The sequence below is a fragment of the Stegodyphus dumicola genome, chromosome 1, assembly GCF_044657685.1.
Source record: "Stegodyphus dumicola isolate Sdum_Otavi_A_Nest chromosome 1, ASM4465768v1".
Classification (NCBI taxonomy): domain Eukaryota; kingdom Metazoa; phylum Arthropoda; class Arachnida; order Araneae; family Eresidae; genus Stegodyphus; species Stegodyphus dumicola.
The window spans coordinates 105,143,498-105,165,232 of record NC_140768.1 but is presented as its reverse complement, the minus strand read 5'-3'; the positions used below and the strand labels follow the sequence as shown (position 1 = coordinate 105,165,232).

General features: G+C 30.5%; 1 protein-coding gene across 6 annotated transcripts in view; it reads left to right on the top strand.

The window, feature by feature from the left end:
• LOC118202431 (citron Rho-interacting kinase-like) overlaps nt 1–21,735 on the top strand; it is a 284,352-nt gene that overhangs the window by 115,582 nt on the left and 147,035 nt on the right. For all 6 annotated transcript variants that reach the window (XM_085818648.1, XM_085818656.1, XM_085818639.1 and 3 more), the window contains 4 exons: nt 7,541–7,657; nt 12,347–12,438; nt 15,606–15,756; nt 19,079–19,327. In XM_085818648.1, coding sequence (XP_085674774.1) covers nt 7,541–7,657; nt 12,347–12,438; nt 15,606–15,756; nt 19,079–19,327 — 609 coding nt within the window. The remainder of the gene's footprint in view (nt 1–7,540; nt 7,658–12,346; nt 12,439–15,605; nt 15,757–19,078; nt 19,328–21,735) is intronic.

The following is a 21,735-nucleotide window of genomic DNA, read 5'->3' as shown; positions in this document are numbered from 1 at the left end:
TTCAGCACTATGCAAGCACAATTCTTATAGAGCTTGTTGTGGCTACTGGAGCAAAAGTTTCATTGATGTCTATTCTAGGTTCCTGTGTAAAACCTCCAGCAACTAATTGATCTTTTTTCTTTTGAACTGTTCCATCTACATTATATTCCATTCTAAGAATCCAGCAACATCCTCTTACTTTTTTGTTTTGAGATCATTTTACTGATTTCCATGCACCGATTTTAACAGGTGCATCATATTCACTTTGCAAAGCCTTATGCCGTTTTTCAGCATAACTTCTATTTATAATAATTCTTCTAATGTTGGATTTTTATCTTCTTCTTCAGCAATATGTGAAAAGTTTCAGACATCATATTTCAAAGAAAATATCCATTTTGACCGCCATCGAATGCAATTTAACTATGTTTTTGCATGGCATTTATATGTAGGGATAGAATAAAAGACTCATTTTTCCTCAAAAGATTATAAAACTGATTTAAAATGAATTCTGAAAATAATTTTTCATAGACGTACATATCTCGCATAACTCAAAAACGAGTAACTCGAAACTCTCATATCTCAGAACGTTGAAATTTTGTATATTGGACTGCTATAACATGTAGATGTGCACCTAGTATTTTGCAATCAGCCGCACCAAATATATATAAATGTATGTATATATATGCAGTGATGGTCAAAATTGTCGACACTTTTGGAAATTTTTATGTATTTGAACTTTGTATACTTATAGAAAACGTTACATTTCACAAAATGCAAACTTGTATATATAATTTTAAAGGGAATTTATTACTGAATTCAATACAAAACACAAAATTCAATTATTTGCAATACAAAAAAAGTTAAACGATAATAGTTATTGAGATATACATTAGATAGTGATAATTGCAGTGAGTTATCAGTACTTAGTAGAGTACCCTTTATTTTTGATTACAGCTTCACATCGACGTTTCATTGAGCTGACAAGATTTTTAAGCTCTTCTTTCGTTATTACATGATGCCAGGAAACAATTATAGCCTCAATTAGTTTCCTTTTATTTGATGGGCGCCTCATTCGGACAAGAGTTTTCAAACGGTGCCACAAATTTTCGATAGGATTGAGGTCAGGACTGTTTCCTGGCCAGGACAACAATTTAATGCTCTTCATACGAAATAACTCTTTCGATATTTTGGCCGTGTGGCAAGGAGCAGAATCCTGCTGAAAAATAAACGAAGCATTCTTGGGAAAGAGATCTCTGATGGAAGGTAGACGTTTTGGTTTTAGAATAGTGTCAATGTATTTTCTGGCATTCAGTGTCCCATCGATGACATGAAGGTGACCAATACCATCTGCTGACATTCATGACCAAATCATAACACTAACTGGGTTCTTCACAGTTGCTTGAATGCAGTCAGGATGTAGCTCTTCTCCTATTCTACATATTACGTATTTTCGCCCATTACTACCGAATAACGATATCTTAGTTTCATCACTCCATATAACTTGTGACCACTGATCATCTGTCCAATTAATGTGTTCCTTTGCCCACTGTAGTCTTTTTTTTTTCATTGCTGAAAAAAGATAAGTATTTTTTCGTGGAATTCTACCTCTCAGTCCAACATCTATTAATCTTCTCCTGATTATTCTTGAGCTGACAGAAACACCAGCATCATTCAGATCACTTCTGATGGCCGCTGATGACATTTTTCTATCTTGAAGACATAGTCTTTTTATTCTTCTGACATCAATAGATGTGGTGCACCTTTTTCGGCCTTTTCCTTCTTTGTTTTTTATTGAATTATCTCCTGATATTGTAAACAAAACTTTTGGACTCCAGATGTAGTCACTGAACCACCCACGTGTCTTGCAATTTCAGCATAGGAAAGACCACTTTCTCGTAACACAATAATATTACATCTCTTTCTAGGTATCCAATCTACTCTTTTATTTGATGTCATAGCTTCTTGACTAAATATTAAAAATTTTTACAAAAATTCCTACTTGTAATCGCAGTGTATAGGAAACAGGTCCTCCTTGTACAGAACAAAGCAAAATAATGAATTTTTTCAAGTGTAAACATGATGTCAGCTTCTACTGGCAGTTACTAACATTTGATTGGTTCTCAGAACAAGAACAGTGATTTGCCAGGAAAGCTAGACATTACAAACCACTTCATAACTGTGTTTTTTATTTATATTAAAGTACATATAACTTTTTTTTGTACTGCAAATAATTGAATTTTGTGTTTTGTATTGAATTCAGTAATACATTCTCTTTAACCTTTTAACTGTCATGCCTGAGATTATCTCGGGTGTTCGAAAATGTCACGCCCGAGTATTTCTCGGGGTAAATTTTTTTTTTTTTTTTGAGTGCATCGTATTGTCATACCCGATGATTATATATCGGGAGATGTTTATTTCGGCTACATTTGGTTTTTCCAATAAAAAAATTTGACAATTTGCGTACCCAAATCATCAAAATAACTTGACAGTTAAAGGGTTAAAATGATATATACAAGTTTGCATTTTGCGAAACGTAACATTTCCTATAAGCATACAAAGTTAAAAACATAAAAATTTCCAAAAGTGTCCACAATTTTGGCCACCACTGTACATATATCCACTCTGTTACCCGGCTCAGTGATTTCAATTTCTTTACTCTTATATGTTTGTAAATTGTACATTTTTTGCTTTAAAAAATGATTGAATTATGTTGTTCTTATCTTCGGGTTAAGGTTTTTATGCCTTTATTAAATCTGCATGCAATATTTGTGGAGTTATCTACAATTTAAAAGTTGTTTAAGTGCAGCTATACCTAATTATTTTTGCGATGGCGGACAGGTTTGTTTACATTTTAAACTTGGCAAAATAGCAGATTTGTTGCCAATCTAGGGAAATTAAGCTTCGCAGCAACAAAGATAATGCCTACTTTTATTATTGCAAATTAAATCGTGCTTAATCCTTGCTGGAATTTATTCGAGGAAATAAATGTTTAAGATTTACTCCATAAGTTTGAATATAGATATTTTGAGTTTTTATGTATTTTTGCCTTGTTGTGAATTGAGAACTCAATTTAATTGAATGAGAAATACTGAATCGTCTGTGAAAAACTGTTCCTTTTTTGTTTTGTTTGCTTAATTTCTTTTATACATTTTTTTAGATTTATTATAGTGTTTGAATAGAACATGTGGCAGCGATTAGATAATTCTTCAAATGATATAAATTTATATGCATTCCAAGTTTTTATATGAACGAAATGTAACGCTGTTAAGTGAACATAGTGCCAGAGTATCGCTTTGGTAAACAAATATAGTGAATTTTAAAGAGTGCATTTATTCTATTGTGGTTTATGCGCTATCAACGAAGTAGATTTAATTCAGTCCAATAATTTAAAATAAAATGCAAGAAAAGATGCATATAATTTAATATTCCGTACAAGGAAGTCATGTGGTGTATACATCAGATTTTTTATATTTGTATTACGGTAATGCATTTTTGGTCTACCTGGATATCCAGTCTTGATTTTCTATGGTCGACCTTGCCCCTTTTAATCTGCATTTCAGTTATTGCTTCGGAATCAAGATCTTCATTATCAAATGACTCGGCAGATGCTTTTGTCATATTCGAGGGGTCTTTTGTTGTTTCATCAGCTGATATTTGCTGTACATTCAAAGGTTCTTCCTTCTTTTTATTAGAAATATTTTCAAAGAATAACACTTCTAAATCTTTATGATAGTTACAATTTTCAAATTCTTGAAAATTTAATTTAACATAATGCCCTATAACAATTTTTCTAGAATTTTTATTCCACAGCCTGTATGCTTTCAATTCATTTGAGTAAAAATGTATGTTCTGATTGAGGATCAAATTTCCCTTTAGACCTTTTATTAAATATGAAACATTTCTGTCCAAGTACTTTGAACTAAGGTACATTTGGCTTGATGCCAAAAAATTACTCTTATGTTGTTTTATTTACTCCCAGGCTTCAAGTGAGGCAATAATTACGTATATGAACAGCACAATTCAAGGCTTCAGCCCAACAAGATTGGGAAAGATTGTTTTGTAATAACAAACATCTGACCACTTTAGTTAAAAGTACGGTTCATGTATTCAGCTCTTGAATTTTGTTGGGCAGTTATGGGTGTTCCGAATTTTCGCTTAATCCTGCATTCTTAAAAATGTTGATTAAATTCTTCTCCGCAGTATTCGGGACTGTTATAAGCATGAAGGATTTTTATTTTCTTTCCTAACGATTTTTCACGACAGCTTTGCATTTAATGACTACATTTTTCACTTTAGTTTTAAGAGAACTAACTTCGACATAACATAATTTATCGTTTATGAAGGTAACAAAATAACACAAACTAGTATGGATGGGGCTATCATAGGTCCACGCAAATCTGAGTGAATCAAATTCAGTACATTCTTCTTGAAAAGGTTGCGAAGTTTACTTACCTTGTATAAAGACTTTTAGAGATTCATTATCATTAAAATTTAAATTTCTGACCATGTTGTCAGATATAAGTCTTTTCAAATCAGACTCATTTAAATGACTTAATTTAAGATTCCACTTTACAAATTTATTTACCTGTGCTATTAAAGTTCTTCCAGTGCTTGGATATATATATAATAAAGATCATCATTACAAATAGCCTACACTGGTATAGATCCATTAGTTCTATTATTTTAGCATGTTATTCTGTAAGAAGCATTGAACGATTATTTGTGGTAGCTTTAGATGTTGACAGTAAATTAATTCCAGGGCACATTTCTAAGTATGGGTTTTGGTCACTGATATGTGAGATGTGCAACTACTACCTAAACACCATGAGGAAGTCTGTTGATCTCCTTTATTTTCAGTGCAATATACATTTTGTGAATCTTGAGACTTTTCCCTTTTCTTGCTTCCCATTCTTCTAGCATTTTGATTTTCAGAGATTCGGGACTAGGTTTTTCATCTCTTGATTCTATTGTTCATTTAAAATTTCAAAGTTTTCTTGAATACTGTAGAGCAGAAAAATCGATGATGAATCATCAGCTATGCCAATTTCCATTTCTTTAAGCTTTTCAACTGTTTTGAAGAAATTGTTCAAATGTTTAGACATCGTTTCACTTTCCATCATTTTGCTAAACAAAAGGTATTTCAATAGTGTGGCCTTCTTTATAAGTCTGTTTGATTTATGCACAGCTTTGAGTTTATTCTACACAGCATTTGATGTTATACAGTGCTTTATAAGACTCAGTACACTAGGATTAATGACAAGAATTATGTTTGCATGAGCTTTTTGATCAGCTTGAAGCCATTTCTTTTCATTTTTGGTTCCTTGAAGTAGCTTTGAGTTCTTTACCAGTCACATAATTCCAGTCAGCATTTTTAACCAATACAGCTCCTATTTGTGGCTTCCAGTTGTCAAAATTACTTTTTGTGAGCTTTTGTGTATAGTAGTCAAATGCAATATAATATAATACAATTTAGTTTCTCACAGCCAAAACAAGATTGAGCAATAAAGAAAAGGCTGGATAGAAAGCTGATTAGTTCTTATCCTTGATTAGGCTTAACAGCTCTTGCACTAGATTAGGCTTAACTCTTTCCAGACAGGCGTCCCATATATGCATACCCTAAGAACGTCTCTTACAACTGGGCTTCCCATCTACGCATCACTAGAGATTGCATTCAGAGGACGGGCAATGTGTATACATATTTTAAGCTGGAACATTTTTCTGAAGACCACTAGATGGCATCCTATGTCCATTACTTTTGAAATGGAGACAGTTGTATGTTCCTGATCTTGAGTTTGATATATTTTGCCTGACTTTTGTATTTTGCTCAACTGTTGGGAGGGTGGGGGGAAGCGTAAACAGAGGTGGGCTCTTTAAATTGCCACATGCTATATAAATATTCATGTGTCTGATTTATATCCAATTCCTTTTTTTTTTATTCTATTTTTCCTCTAATATGTACAGTCTTTTAGGGTTATGATGTAGAGCTCTGTTACGTTTTACATTGCCTTCAGATATATTTTAGGTTCTTCTCTTTTTATTTCGGAAAGCCTCACCTCCAGTCTGTTATGGCGTGAATGTGCTATTTAACAGAGGAAGAATACACTCGTATGGTTAATGAACCAATTACTAAAACAGATGAGTGTGATGATTTATTTTCTAAAGAGTTAGAAAGTGATACTTCTCCCTGCTTCAAGATTTACCACAGTCTTTAAATTTTGTTGCTTCTTACTGTAAAAAGTATTTATTGTGTTGTTTTATTAATTTTAAACTTTATTGATGGATTTTTATCAATTAAAACTTTGGAATACTTTGAATAGCGCTTCCGAAAATTATTTTACAAGATAAGCAATTTCTTAAATATATTTTCATGTAAAATAAAGATAAAAAGTTATTAAATGCTAATTTTAACATATATAATAGCTACAGTAATAATCTAAAATGATACCAAAAATTGTGAAAGAAAAATGAGCTTAACAGATTATAAAGCAAATCAAGATTTTTAATGAGATTAATATATACATGGTTTTGTACAGGAGAAAAAGCGAAGCAAAATGGCATATTCATATACATACATTCGAAAGAGAAATTACGTCATCATGGTGTGGATAAGTGCGAACTGCACATGCATCAGGAGAAAGCTCATAAGCTAAATTGTCGATATTTAGAATCCAACATAAATAAGTAGAGCACTTACCCCCCCCCCCATAATTTTGATTTCCTTAAGGTCTTAAATGCTTCATTATTTCACATTTTTAAATGTATAATTTCTACATTTCATTTTACTAGATTTAAACTAATGATCCAATATCCAGAAAAATCCTGGATCTGGAATTGCAGAAGTCCGAACAAAATAACACAAACTAGTATGGATGCAGCTATCATAGGTCCACGCAAATCTGAGTGAATCAAATTCAGTACATTCTTCTTGAAAAGGTTGCGAAGTTTACTTACCTTGTATAAAGACTTTGCAGGCTTTAGAGATTCATTATCATTAAAATTTAAATTTCTGTCTGGATCTCAGACTTTTTGTTGTATATTATCATTTTAAATTGCAGTTAGTTAGTATTATATGGGCTTATTGATTCATGAATTTAAATGCATTAATGTGTATTTTAATTTAAAATATATTAGTTTTACACTCATAGTTTGTTATAATAATTTCTGCAGTATCTATAATAAGCAAACTTATTGTCTTTGAAAGCATTCAGCTAATCTGTCCCTGGGAAATTGAGTTGTGTGTTTGTTTCCTCATTTATCATTCAAATGTGGACCTTTCTTATTCATCTGGAATATTTGCTTTTACTTTAGGTATATGCATTTTGCAAATAATCTGTTGACTTCAATGAAAAATATTTGTGTATATATTCCTTTTTTTTTTTTTTTTTTTTTCCCCCATTGTGAAGATAAGTACATAAACTGCCATTATGAAACCAAATTAATTTAAGATGCGAAAATTCAAAAACCTGTAATAGCAGTGAGGGTTAGTTATGGCCTATTTTGTTTCAAACTTGCTTTTAATCCACTTATTTATTATATGTAAATTGATTTTATTTTTCCATAGGATTCTATTCATGAATTAGAGCTCTACAAGGAGCAAAACAGAAATTTGGAGGAGAGTGTAAAACAGCTTAAAGAAGAAATAGCATTACTCAGAACTCAAAGAGAAGCTATCAAGAATGTAAAGCTGCTTTTTCAATACATTACTTAATTTTGTGTAATTAAAAATAGGTTGAGATTTGTCACATATAAAACTGTATAAAGCAGTGGTCTCAAACTTGCTGAATGCATACATGTTTTTCTTCATGTTAGCTTGAGGTTAAATATTAGTACTTCAGGCTGACATTTATTTCAAAGAATTCTATTATGTTCAATTTATCATTAAAAAACTTGCTAGAAATAAACAAATTTAAACCAAATAAACTATAAATCTAAACTAAAAATTGTTAATTTAATTTAAACTAAAACAAATTTTAAAAACTTTCTGATTTTTTAAAGAAAATTTTCCAAATGAGTTAAAATTTGAGACTAAATAATAACATTGTCTCTTTTACATATTATTAAATTTTTCTTTGACACATAAATAAAAATACACATATTTCTATATAAATAATTATAAACTTCTTTCTTCCTTACTTCCGTACTTGACACTACGTAGTGTTTTGATTCTGATAAAGTTTATAGCTTTGGAGAAATATTATTAGATATTATCTTCATCATGGATTGTAGATCAGCATTGGTCTATCTGTTTTTTTTTATTTCTTAATAATTTTTAACTGTATAAAAAAGATGACGTATAATTGTATTCTCAAACAAGGTGATTATTCTGAGTGCAAAAATTCATGATTGAGCTTTTTTATTTTTGGTCAAGTACAAATATAAGTTCATCAAATCTGTATCTTCAAATCTTTGAATAAGATTTATATTACATTATAAATTAATTAGCTCCATTTATATATTTTCTGGCTTTTTATTCATGCTCATATTTAATGGAAATGTCAATAATGTATCGGAAACTCATGATTTCTGATGTACTCCTGCCACTTTATAATAAATTTCTTCTGACTTCCTCTTATTCTTAAAATTTCTTATGATTTTATGTGGGTTTGCTTAATATTTATTAACCAAGTTACGTGTTATTTACACCCCAAAAAAGTTTTTTTGGCATCTGAAAGTGCTTGGTTTTTCTCTGAATCACATATGAAAGAAAACCAGAATCGCTACATTAGTGAGACATTATGGCATGCTTTTGCTATGGCTTATGTCCTAAAACATTGCTCCAATTCTCCAATGAGCATCAAGCATCACTGCGGATCATATATTAGCCAATGAGCACAAAGCAAGATGGAGGTTGTTATTTCGCTTCTGAGCGCTGAGAGTTTCACATGCCTTCGAGAAGTAGTTTAAGAAATTGCGATTTTTTGCTTTGCTGTGTCTGCAGAAAAGGTAAAATACTCATGTACTTTCCTTCTATTAATTTGTCAAGGAAATGTAATATATTTGCAATGCGTGCCGTTATGATTTTTTGATTTCACACAATGGATGGTCCGATGTTTTTAAGTATGTACATACACAAAAACACAAGGATAGAAGTTGTATTGAAAAAAAAATAATAATAATAATAATTTTCCTGTGAAAGCAAATGATCAAAAAGTTGTTAATGCAGAATACTTGTTCTCTGCCTTTTTACTAGAGCACAACCTGCCATTAAATGCATTTTATCATGCTGCAGCTTTATTTAGAAAAATGTTTCTCGATAGCGAAATCACTAAGAAATACTCAAGTGCAAGGGAAAAAAATTCCTGCAATAGTTGAAGGAATGGATATGAAAAATAAATCTTCAGTTATTAATTGCATTAAAACAGCTCCATTCTGTCTCTGTGGAGCAGTATGGAGCTGTTTTAATGCAACAATAATGATGCAAAACTGTATCCAGTTTTTGGTTCTTGTTTAATCGAGTGTCTTTAGAAATTGAATGTAATTTACTTTCTTCCCCCACTTTAAAAGATTTGGCAAGCTTTAATGTAGCACAGTTAATTATTAAATATAGAAAAAAAAAAAAAAAAAATGCAATTCCTCTGGATAATTGCTTAGCACTTGGTGATGAAAATCCACCAGTAACGGTAGGTTTGAAGACTGCTGTTGCGAACATCTTAAAGAAAATTCAGATTTGCAAATTATCAGATGAACCTGTGCCTTTTAAATTTAGTGGCTGAAAAAGGGGCAGCTTCTTTACCAATAAGTGTGGATAAACATAATGTTGATATTTATTATTATCTTGAAAATAGTTCTAAAAGGAAGGGAAAATTGAAACAATTCCCACAGCTGCATAATACTGAAATAAGAAACAATTTTGAAATATGTATGCACACCCTGGTTATCTTTAGAGAAGTGTTTATCTAGAATCCTCAACCAATGGAACCCACTTCTTACACTTTTTAAGGAAAAAATAAATGCTTATAGAGTTAAATATCTAAGGTAAACTGATATATAGTTACTATTCTCACTATTAATAAGAAGTGTGGGAAAAATAAAGTAATTTCTGCACCTGTGAGCAATTTTATTGGCAATTCTCAAAATAATGCTACAAAATATAAGCATAAAGCTGATATGAAGTTCTCTCAAAATGAAGAAATTGCTTGACAAGAGAAACATTTTCCTTTCCAAAACTTGTGAAGAGCAATATTTACTTTTTTGTCTTCATATCTTAACAAAGCTTTTTGCTTTCTTGTATGCTTCTTTCTGCCATCATTCAATGGTCCTACAGTCCAGAACTCCATTAATTTGTGTTTTGCAACTAATGATTGGTTAGTATCTGTTTAAAGACATTTTATCAAGTTTGTGAAACAAACTTTTGTTTTGTCTTCTAATTCTGTGTATCATGTAATTTATGGTAAAATAGAAAATGAGAAAAAAGATTAAGATTTGGTAGTAGGAGCTGCAACTATGTAGTGGAAGAATTTTCAGAGGACGACAAAAATGTTTTATTTCCACATTAGAAGCTACTTCTGCTGAGTATATGATTATATACTACTTAAGTTTTCAGTCAACGTTGAAGTGATTTTATGTGCTAAAGTTACAGGTGTTTTCTGCTCTAGCAAATGCATAATTTTTGAATAGATTTCCAGTTTTGCTTCATTTAATTTTGAAAGACTATGATATTAATGTTGCAATTGATAAATTGTCATAATTTTGCAGTTTACAAATAGAGAAATCTTAGATAAAGTTATAAAACCAACAAGAATTGACATTTGACGGAGTTAAATTGGAAAACTGAAAGTTTCTGATGGAATTTTAAAGCACAGTGAACTCACTCTGACAGTTGCCCATTGTAATGTGGAGTGTGAGAGGATTTTCAGCGTTGTTACTAAAACAAGAACTAAATTTAGATCCAGTATTAGAAATAACATACTAGAAAACTTTTATTAGCAAAAGCAGGCTTACATGGCAAATGCTATGAACAAAATTAGGAAGCTCATACTGAAAGCAAAATTTGTCACTGTTCTCAGCAATTATACAATAGCTAATTTTCTAATAAAATGTACAAATAATAATAATAATAATAAATTTGTACTATTTTCATTTAAGAATTAATAATTGAACTTTCAAGTATTAATTAGTTACTCTTTAAAGTTAATTCCCTATTAAAAATATATTTTTTTCTATATATTTTATGATTTAAAAAATCTTTTTGTCATTGAGAAAATTTGCCTGATTTCCTATAAAAAAAATCTTCTGGTTTTCTGAGTGTCGTAGGTTTGCAGGTATGAATTCATATAAACCATTGAATTTAAATATATTAGAATGTTATACTGTATCGATCATTCATAAGTTGTAACATTAATTTAGGTCCCATTATAAACATTGTCATGTTAGATTTAAGTACAATCTTAACAAGGAAGTATAATTTTTCTTTGTTAGTATTTGAGGCAGTTATAAATAATTTTACTAAAGTAAGTTCTTTTTATAAATGGGTTTAAATTTCAATTGAAAGAATGTAATATTTGTTGTTGTCAGTTTCATGAATTATTCCTATAGTGTACAAATTCTAAAATCATAATAATAAACATTTAATAGCTTCTAGAATATTTTCTGATTAAAAGTTGTGAATAGTGTAAAGATAAATGTTAAATTTTTTATCATCTTCTTATTGCATCATCAAAAGTTTTACCTTCTTATAGCTCAAGATTTCACAAGTATAATTTTTTTTTTGGGGGGGAGCAATTGTTTATACTCAGAAAATTCTACTTGTGTTTCATGTAGAATTCATTACAAGAAATAGAACAACATAAAAAAACCAAGAAAACGCTGGAGAACTCTGTCCTGGAGCTTGAAGAAGAAATATCTGTTCTCAAAGAGAAAAAAGTTGTTAACATTGTAAGGGATCTGTAACATTTCCAAATGATTCTTTTTTAAAAAGTTAATAATAAAAAAGATTATATACTTTAACAATCATATTTTTCTGGTTTCTAAATGGTCTTTTATGAAACCTTATTTTCTTTTTATACTTGTTTTGAAAATTTGTAATTTTCATCTCATGCAACATTTCATAATATGCAACATTTCATGTGTTGATAGAAGAATGAATGAATTTTTATGCAAAAACAATTTACATGATATTGAATTTATAAATAAATTCTATGGGAATAATAAATATATGCAAAATAGAATTTCTAACTTAACCTTAAATTATAAATTAATTATTTAATTCTGAAATCCTTAATAATAAAACATAAAAATTTTTTAATTTCCTTTTTAAATTTTACAAATGCTCTGGGAATTAAGATTTTTAAAAAGTTTAAATCTTCACATTAGAATATAGTACTTTTCAAATATTAATGTTTATCAATTTATATTTTTATTTTTGCAGCCTTCAACAATTCAGGAATTAAAGAAACCATTTGAAGATGGTTCTTACATTTCATATAAATCTCCAAGTCCTGATGATGGCAAACCAGAGCAGTAAGTTTTTTAAATATTCAGCTCTTGAATTCTTTTCCTTTAAAAATTTCTTTTTATTTACTTTGAATTGTATTCAAATATGCTTGGCAGAGCAGGCTAATTGAGAAATAGTAAATTATTTGGAAATTCTTATTCCAAAGTTGAATTCAGTAACTTGCTAAAGCAGCCTTTCTCAATCTGCGGTCTTCAGAGCCTGCCCCTATTGTGTTCCTAAATTTAACAAAAGACAAAAATACATTTAAAATAACTTCATATACCACATTATAGCTGAAAATCTCAGAGTTTTGAAACTGCACAGGGTAGTCGTGCATCACTTTAATTTCCAAGACTGACATTTTATGAAATTTATTACCAGTTTCCTACATATGGACTTCCATTCTAGTCTCTGCAAACAAGAGAGGGATTTAAAGCATAAGAACTGTGGAGCATAAGAACTTAAAGCATAAGAACAACAGCTGTGCTAGAATTGACAGGCTCATCCATCTCATTTATATGAGTATCAATATTTATTTAATGTATAGTTGATGAAATAAAGATTTTCCAAACTTTAATAACCTTGTATTATTAAAAATGAGTATACATTTTCTAATATTAATTACTTAATACCAATATAAAGTGAAAGGAGTTTTATTTCATTTCATTTTAAAAATATAAGTATGCTAATAGTAACATATGCTAAAATAACCGGCTTCGAAGATGCCAAATGTAAGGTAGTCTACAGAACATTCAGATTAATGAAAATAGTCCCGACTAGAAAAAGTTTGAAAAACACTGTGCTAAAGTACACATTAAAACTTTGATTTGCTTTTTATTTATCAAAGAATTCAAAGGTTCATAGTGAATTTCGAGAAAAAATCAATGATGAATAGAAAAGGGCAAATTCGAGATATTTTGTGATTTTGTATTCCAGCACAATAAATGAAAATAAAAACATATTTTAAAATTGCTAAATTGGCCCAAATGTAAAGTGCCATATTTTTCTTAAAATGACTGTCAGAAAACTATTCTTAAAAATTTCATTATTATGTGACATATAAACAGTTATTTTGTCTTAATTTAAGTACAATGTGGTGTTAGCATTGAATATTATTCCATCAACCATGAAAGTTGGTTACTTTCAAACCATTAAAATTGGCAGAGAATCCACCAAAGTTATGCCAATCATTCCTACAGAGTTCTGAAGGAACTTAACACCTGTTTATTTAATAAACAATAGTCAACCTGCTTCATTTTTGTGCTTTGTGAAAAGCCTTTCCTCTGTTGTTATTATTTCCTCCGATTTATAGGGAGTTCTGTTTAGAATGCCACAAGTATGAACTTCCTTAAACAGTTGTTTTAATCTGTTACTGTTTTATTGAGCATATTCAGCTGACCATATTGTATCTATTAAATACACACTTTTTTATGGTAGGATCCCATAGTTTTGAAAATAGTATACTGTTCGCTGGTCTATAGAAGACAAGTCCTATATATCTATCTATCTAAGTATATTTTCAAAATGCAAAAGAAAAAGTGCAACAATAATAGTTAATTTGTGTTCTTAGGAAAAGTGCCTAAATCGAGAATCATTTGGGTTATGTAAAATGAAAGCCCAAGTGTTATGAGTGTGTTAAGTCACACTCATAACATAGATATGGATAAGTGTGTTAAGTCACACTTATTCATAATTGGCACTAAATCTTATTGTTCAAGGAGAGTTTCACAGCCAACCGAATAATACATAATTACCTGCTATTTTATAACTGTGAAATGCTACTAAAGCCAATGTGTAGGCCTGAATAATTATCTTTCATATGTGTTATATGGAAGGGCAGGAACATTGGATCCAGTGATTAGATAGAGATTCTCAGCATATTTCATACCTGACCCCTTTTAAAAGAATGTTTTTTCTTCTTTGACTCTTTTACAGTTTTCTGTATAATATGCACCAAAGTCATAATGCAAGTAATTGCACTTAATTAATTTAAAGCAAACATTTGGACTAAGAAATGTTCAAAAGTATAAAAAAAAGTTTATTAGATTTATGTTTTGAATATTATTAACTTCAATTTTACCAAAATAAAAAGGTTTTCGAAAACAAAATCGCAGATTCTAATTGCACAAAAGTTTGATTTTAATGAATGTGATATGGCTGCAATTCATATATTGATTTCATATGACATCATTAATTTCTTAGAACTCATACATTTAAATGTCAGAATTTAAGAAAGGAAATATTAAAATCAATTTCATAGCAACACATCACTACTTACAACTCATAAATATAAGGATTCAGGGCAAAGCTGTCTTCTATTTTAGGAAAATCAAATTCATTAAGTCTATTAGTTTAACTTCTGTAAAAATATCTGCCACTATTTGCAAGTTAATAGCTTTTGCTGCCGTCATCTGTTCAACAATAGAGTCAAATGAGTGCCAAACTACTGCTGCTTTAAAGTAGGCTTTGGCATAAGTTTTTTCAGTTTTTTTTTTATTGTGAATCGGTTGTTCTGACTAATATCGTTATTGAAAATAATGACTTTGTTAAATTTCTGAGCAATTTGATGGACGTGTATTTATGAAAGGAAATTGTCTATGCACTCACTCAAAGAATCGCGGGATAACCAGTTTTTATATTTTTGTACCTCATCTTGTTTTCTCTTCTGCATTTAGATGGTTGCTGGGGCAGCTCAGACATTAAAATGACATGAACAAGAGAAGTGGATGCTTATAAATAATGCTTATCCATAAATTCAGCACTTCCCTCCATTCTGTATTCAAAATTTATATTAATAAATTTATAGTTTAGGTGCAATGTTGGCAAAACTAAGAACTCTTCAAAGTACACTTAGAAGGGTTTGGATTTTGTAAGTGGGGACACCAATGTGCAGCATCTTCCATGCCATGGTCATATGTAATTGTACATTGGGGTTAAATTCTCTATTTTTGCAGTTGCACAATTTACATAATATTTTCATCGTATTTCTGTTTTATAATTTATCAGTGTTATCAGTTATTTATTAATATAATTTATAATATTATTGATTTTTTGAGTGAAGCATATTTATGATTAAGGAATAATTTTGTTATAATTAAGGGTTATGTTATATGTAAAAAGCAATATCTCGCTGTTCTATTTGTATTATCATTTTATGTTTGTTTAATTCAATTTTCACTTTGCATCTTATTAGACATAGCTATGTTGAACACTCTGATCTGAAGCAAGAGAATGATTACCTCAAGACTAGACTTGAAATTGTCAATGCTGAGTTAACCAAGCTTAAAGAAGATATTGAAAATAAAGATAATTCTTCTTCAGATTTCAATAAACAGTTGAAAGAGGTAAAGTATATCTCAATGAACTCTTCTTATTCCATGGATTTTTTATTCTTCATTTTATTCTTTTACTCTTTTCAAATAAAACTGAAAAGAGTAAAAGTCTTTTCAAATATTTCATATTCTTATTATTTAAAATTGCATTTTTTTCGCTTATGATGAAAGTTATCAGGTATCTTCTTCTGTCACTGAACTTGGAACTTGGTGTTTTTCATCAATGTCCATCCAAGCATAAAATTTATCACGATTCATGTTAGTTGGAGACATTTTTAATTCTTAATCTCCTCTTATTTTATTAACTATTAAAAATTTGGCATGCTTAAAGCACTTCTTTATTGCCTTCTCTGAGCCTTGGTTCCAAGACTTAAATGTTGCCTTAAATCAAAATCTAAGATGCTTGGTGACTTTGTCCCTTACTTTACGACCTAGCTCTGGGCAGTTTTATCTTTTATTTGGCAACATTTGTTCAGCTTAAAATATTCATTCTCTAATATTATTTAGATAATATTAACCAATCTGTTGATAACAATCATTGACATATTTCCATGTTTTCATATATAAATTGGTGGGGCTTTGGCAATTCAATTATAATACCGAATGATAGCATTAAACTTCAGTCACATCAAGTTTCACACTGCTACTAAGAATGCTACTGCAAGAGGGAATCGTAACTGAATCTGCTCAGATGTCCAATTAAATTTCTGAAGTTATTTGCAAATATCAGTAGGCACTATAGTCAAAACTGTAAGCCATTCTTGGAGATACTTTTGGAAAGAGGAATCTGTGCTGCAAAACTGATTTCATAGTCTGGTATCAAGAAGTTCGTGCATTCTGATCACTGTACCACATTATACCTGCCTGTTGTTTCTCTCTGTTGAATTTCTTTTTCAAACCATATTTTAGAATCAGTTTTCTAAAATAGCTGCTTCAATTTTCTCTTTAGATATTTAGAATACAAAGCAGCAACCTACTTTTTACATACTAATTTTCATGCCTTTGTTCAATTAAAAAAAATTCCTGAAATCTGTATCTGTTTCAACATGATAACCGATGGTATGTTTTTATTGGTCATGCAGTGCTATTTACAAATCTGCTGATTGATAATTAGTAATTAGGCAAGTTGATGATTCTTTAATTTTTCTTAAGTTATTAAAAACTTGTGTATATTTTATAATAAAAGGGAAATGGTAAAATATACTTTCAAGCATGTAAAAGAATTGAGTCTATAGGAAGAATCAGATATTTATTGATTTTGTTATTGGTGAATTATAAGGGTTTGTAGTCCTCTGCTACCGCGAAATATTGTTGCATACGAGTAAATGAGATTTAAATGAAAAATTGTTATGTGTATTTTTACTTGTGTGGAAGACATTTGCACAAAACATAATTTATAATTAGAATTTAGGAAATGTTGAATTAAATTATTTCAAGATAAATACAGCCAATAAATTACTGAGATATAAAAATATACAGTATCTACTTGTATATTCCTCTTTACCTCCTGTATAAACCCCAGCTTTTTCAATATATGATTTAGAAGCTTCTGATTTATGTAGAAAAGCTATTAAAGGAAGAAAATATGATTTTTCAGATCTAGATTTCTATAAAAAATGAAATAAAATAAATAATAATTTTTTTTAATTAAGTTTTTTTATTTACATTTGACAAACTTGTTTTAACATAACTGTTCTGAGACTTAGACAGTGACAAAACTTGAGAAAAATTGCTTTGCAACTTTTGAAAGAAAAATTCTGCTGAGTATTATTCTTAGTTGTATAAATGAAAATATGTGGAGAAGGAGATACAATTTTGAGCTTTACAAGATTTATAAAAAACCTGATATTTTAAAATACAGGGTGCGTCAGAAAAATATATACACACTTTGAACACATAGACAATTTATTTTCAAACCTAGTAAGTTTCTAGGAAAAATAAGGTTATAGTCCACTTTAAAAAATAAATGTTCTGTCTGGTCAAACTGAATGTTACAGATGGTGTTTAAAGTAAATGTTCAAAATAGTGTCCTTCTACATTTCTGAGTACGAGTCACAACTGATTCCAAGTTCCGCACCCAAGTGTCTAATGGGATTTTTGCGCACACTGCTTGAATCTCATCCCAAAGTGTGTCAAGCTTATGTGGTTGATGAAAGTGCACCTTATCTTTTACTGTGCCCCATAAAAAAAATCGAGTAGCATAAGGTCTCGAGTGGTACATTTTTGTGAATGGGTGTCGGATACAATTTTGTGAATGGGTTCAGAAGATGTTTACACGTGAACTGGGATTTATGAGTAGCATTATTTGGTCGGATGCAGCACAATTTAAACTTTATGGAGCTGCTAACAGGCATAATTATGTGTACTGGGTTGAAGATGATCCTCGCATTACTATTGAAAAGGCTGTGAATTTGCGGGGTGTAACTGTGTGGTGTGGTTTGTCTCCTAAGGTGCTCATTTAGCCTTTCCGTTTTGAAGGTACCGTAATTGGAGAAAAGTACCTAACAAAGATTGCTGATTCCATTTTGCCTGCCATTCTGCAATGTATGGTAATGCCAAGTTTTATTATTTACTATTATTTTATTTTATTTAACAAGATGACACTTCTCCTCACTATCATAGGGATGTGTGAGCATACCTGGATCAAAATGTACCAAGCCAATGGACAGGACGCAAGGAACCAGTCGAGTTTCCTGCATGCTCTCCAGACCTTACACTGCTCGATTTTTTTTATGGGGCATAATAAAAGATAGGTGTACTTTCATAAACCTCGTGACCTTGACATACTTTGGGATGAGCTTAAGCGATGTGCACAAAAGTCCCATTGGGCTCTTTGGCACAAAGTACGGAATCGATTGTGACGCGTACTCGGAAATGTATCGCCACTGAAGGCCACCATTTTGAACATTTACTTTAAACATCATTTGCAACATTCAATTTAATCAGAAAGTACACTTGTTTTTCGTACTGGACTTACTTTTCCCAAAAATTTAAAATTTAGACCTTCTGCTCAGAGATGGTATGCATTACTTGATTTTCCTCTCTCCATTTTCAAGAGGTAAAATTAGTAAAAAAAAAAAGTGGGGTGCAGGATATGTGATTGATGTGTGTGTTATTTATATTTATGGTGTTTTTAACTAATAGTGTAATTACTACTATATATAACGCAATTAAACCAACATCATTTTAGTACTTGTTTGGAAGCTTTATCATTTTACATAAAAGCTTATACATAAAAATGTTTATTGCTTATATATAAAATATTTTGGTTATTTTATTATTATTATGCTTTTTTGTTGATACTGAAATTTACTAAGAATTTTCTTTTTTACAGAAAGAGAAAGAGTTATCTGAAACAAAGCTAGATTTAAAAATATCCACAAGGAAAGAACAACAAGCAGAATCTGTTGCTTGTTCTTTGCGTGAGAGAAACAGAGACCTAAGAGAGAAGATAAAAAGCTTGGAAGACCATTTATTAGAAGCAAGCAAGATTGAAAAGGAACTGAGGGAGCAAGTGAAAGTACTCGAAGATGAGCTTTCTCTAAAGAAAAATGAATTCACTGAAAAGGAAAAGTTGCATGAGGTAATTTTTAAAATGATTTCTTAACCAGAATATATACTTATCAGAACAGAAGAGAAATACACCTAAATAAAAACATAAAATTAGCAAATTATTGTATTTTTACCCAACAAAGTAATGCAAACAAGGAGGTAGCGCTATCTATTGGCAGAAATAGTGACAAAAATTGGGAAATTAAGTTAATAAAATTTTAAAAGCATTTTGAAAAACTGGATCAGAATTAAGTCATTAACTAAACAAGATAAATCTTTGTGGATGTGAGGATCTTTGAGAAAATCGAATTTACCAATGAAAGAAATATTTTGGATTTCTGTGTTCTAAATAACTACTATGCTAGAACAGATGTGACACCCAACTCTGGGAGAATGAGATTATTATAAGCACATCTTAAGGCACCATGTGGTGTACATGACCATTGCGCCCCCCCCCCCCCGAAAAAAAATCTGAATGGTTTTTTTATTAATTCCATTCAAATTCTTTGATTGAGTTGCCAGACTTAACTATCTTTAAGGCTGATGATATGTTGAAAATTTTGAAATTTACATCATTCAGGGAAAGAGGCAATTGTGAATCTTGCAAGCTTGCAGTTTTAATTTTGGTCTTTTTTTAGGGAAAGAAGTACTAAATTTAGTACTATGTAACTTCCGTAGTACCATTTCCATCAGTAGAAGTACTATGGAAATCTTTTATCTATCAGTTTGTTTTGTTTGAGTATACATGTTCTCCAAGTTCTATCCTTCAAATGAATGTTTTGCATTCTTTTCTCTTGTAAGACATATAATTCTTTATAAAGGTTATTGAATATTTATGTTGATACTATATATATCTTGGGAGAAATAATTGTTGTCAGTTGGCATTAATAAAACTTGTAGATGACAAAATTATCTTCATTTTTTTATCTTTTCCAAAAGAGCAAAACTCTCACTTATTCTTCTACCAAACTTTCTACATTCTACTTCTGTGTGAAAAATCAATATGTACGGGGAGCTGTTGACGTAAAGCTTCTACATTAATGTAGAAGGCATCAGCAAGTATCATAGAAGCATACCGAATGGTTGCAGATAAATCGATATATGTCAGAAATGTGGTTATCCAAATCTACAGGTCCCACCAGCGGCTGAGCAGTAAAGTCTCTGAACACTGGTAGTTTTATCCGAGGCTCGAATCCCATGAATGGGCTGGATCTGTGGGCATTTTTGTGGTTTTACCCCATGAGTATGTCTATACAAGGCTTCTAAGACAAAGGTTTCTATACAAAGGCATCCTTTCCTTTAGGCCTCGAGACTTTGCTGTAATCACAACCAAACCTAACCTACAGTTGGTGTGTCATAGGAAAAAAACTGAAACTGTATAATTTCTTCCCATGGAAACAATTTGGGTGTGAGGTAAAGCTGAGAAAGGTAGATCGCAGGGAAATAAAGAAGCACTGCTGAAATGATTAACCATCCAAAGATTGTAATCTGCCAATATCTGGAAAATGCTTCAAACTAAGAGCAATGACAATTCAGAGAGGCTGGGGGAAGTGAAACCAATTTAATAACTGTGCTTAATAATGATTGCAATTAAATTGTGGTATGATTTTTTAATTAGTTTAAATATTCAATTCTTTTGGTAGATGTGAGAATGTTAATCAGTTATTTTCTTTATTCATCATTAAATTTTTACAAATTTTTGTGAGATAATCCATTTTTTCTTACCAGATCAGATATAGTGAACAAAACTTCCATTTCTTTAAAGTTTATTATTGCAAGGTTTGACTTATTATGTTATGCCAATATTAAACTTTTTTTGAATATTTTCAGAAGTAACATAACACTAGCACCCTAAGAATTTACAGTGAGTAATACAAAATATATGAATCCTGTAATAGTATAGTGCTGATCACATTTTGATACACATAAAATGTGGAACTCGTGAGTTAATGGGGTCGCCAAAATGATGGTTAAAAAATTTGTATCCTCTGGTGGCCAGTCTTTATGGATAAAAAATGTAAAGTTACTAGTTTAACCCAGGGATTCAGACCCTTTTTCTTCCATTAATCTCTTTTAAAGGAATGTTCTCCTTTTCAACACCCTTGTATTTTTGCTATAATATTCATATTATACCTACATCATAATACAAATAATTGCACATAAATAACTTAGAGATAATCATTAAACTAAGAATAGGGACAAAAATTGGGAGGGAAAGGTTTATTAGATTTATGTTAAATTATTTTTTGTATTATTATTTTTAATTTTACAACTATAAACAAGTTTTCAGAAAAAAAAAAATCACAGATTCTAAGGGCACAAAAGCTTGATTTTAATTAATGGGATGGTTGTACTCGATATATTGATGCAATGTTTTTAATAATTGGCATAAGATTCCTTAATTTTCAAAATGACCTCATTCAAAAATATACAGCCTGA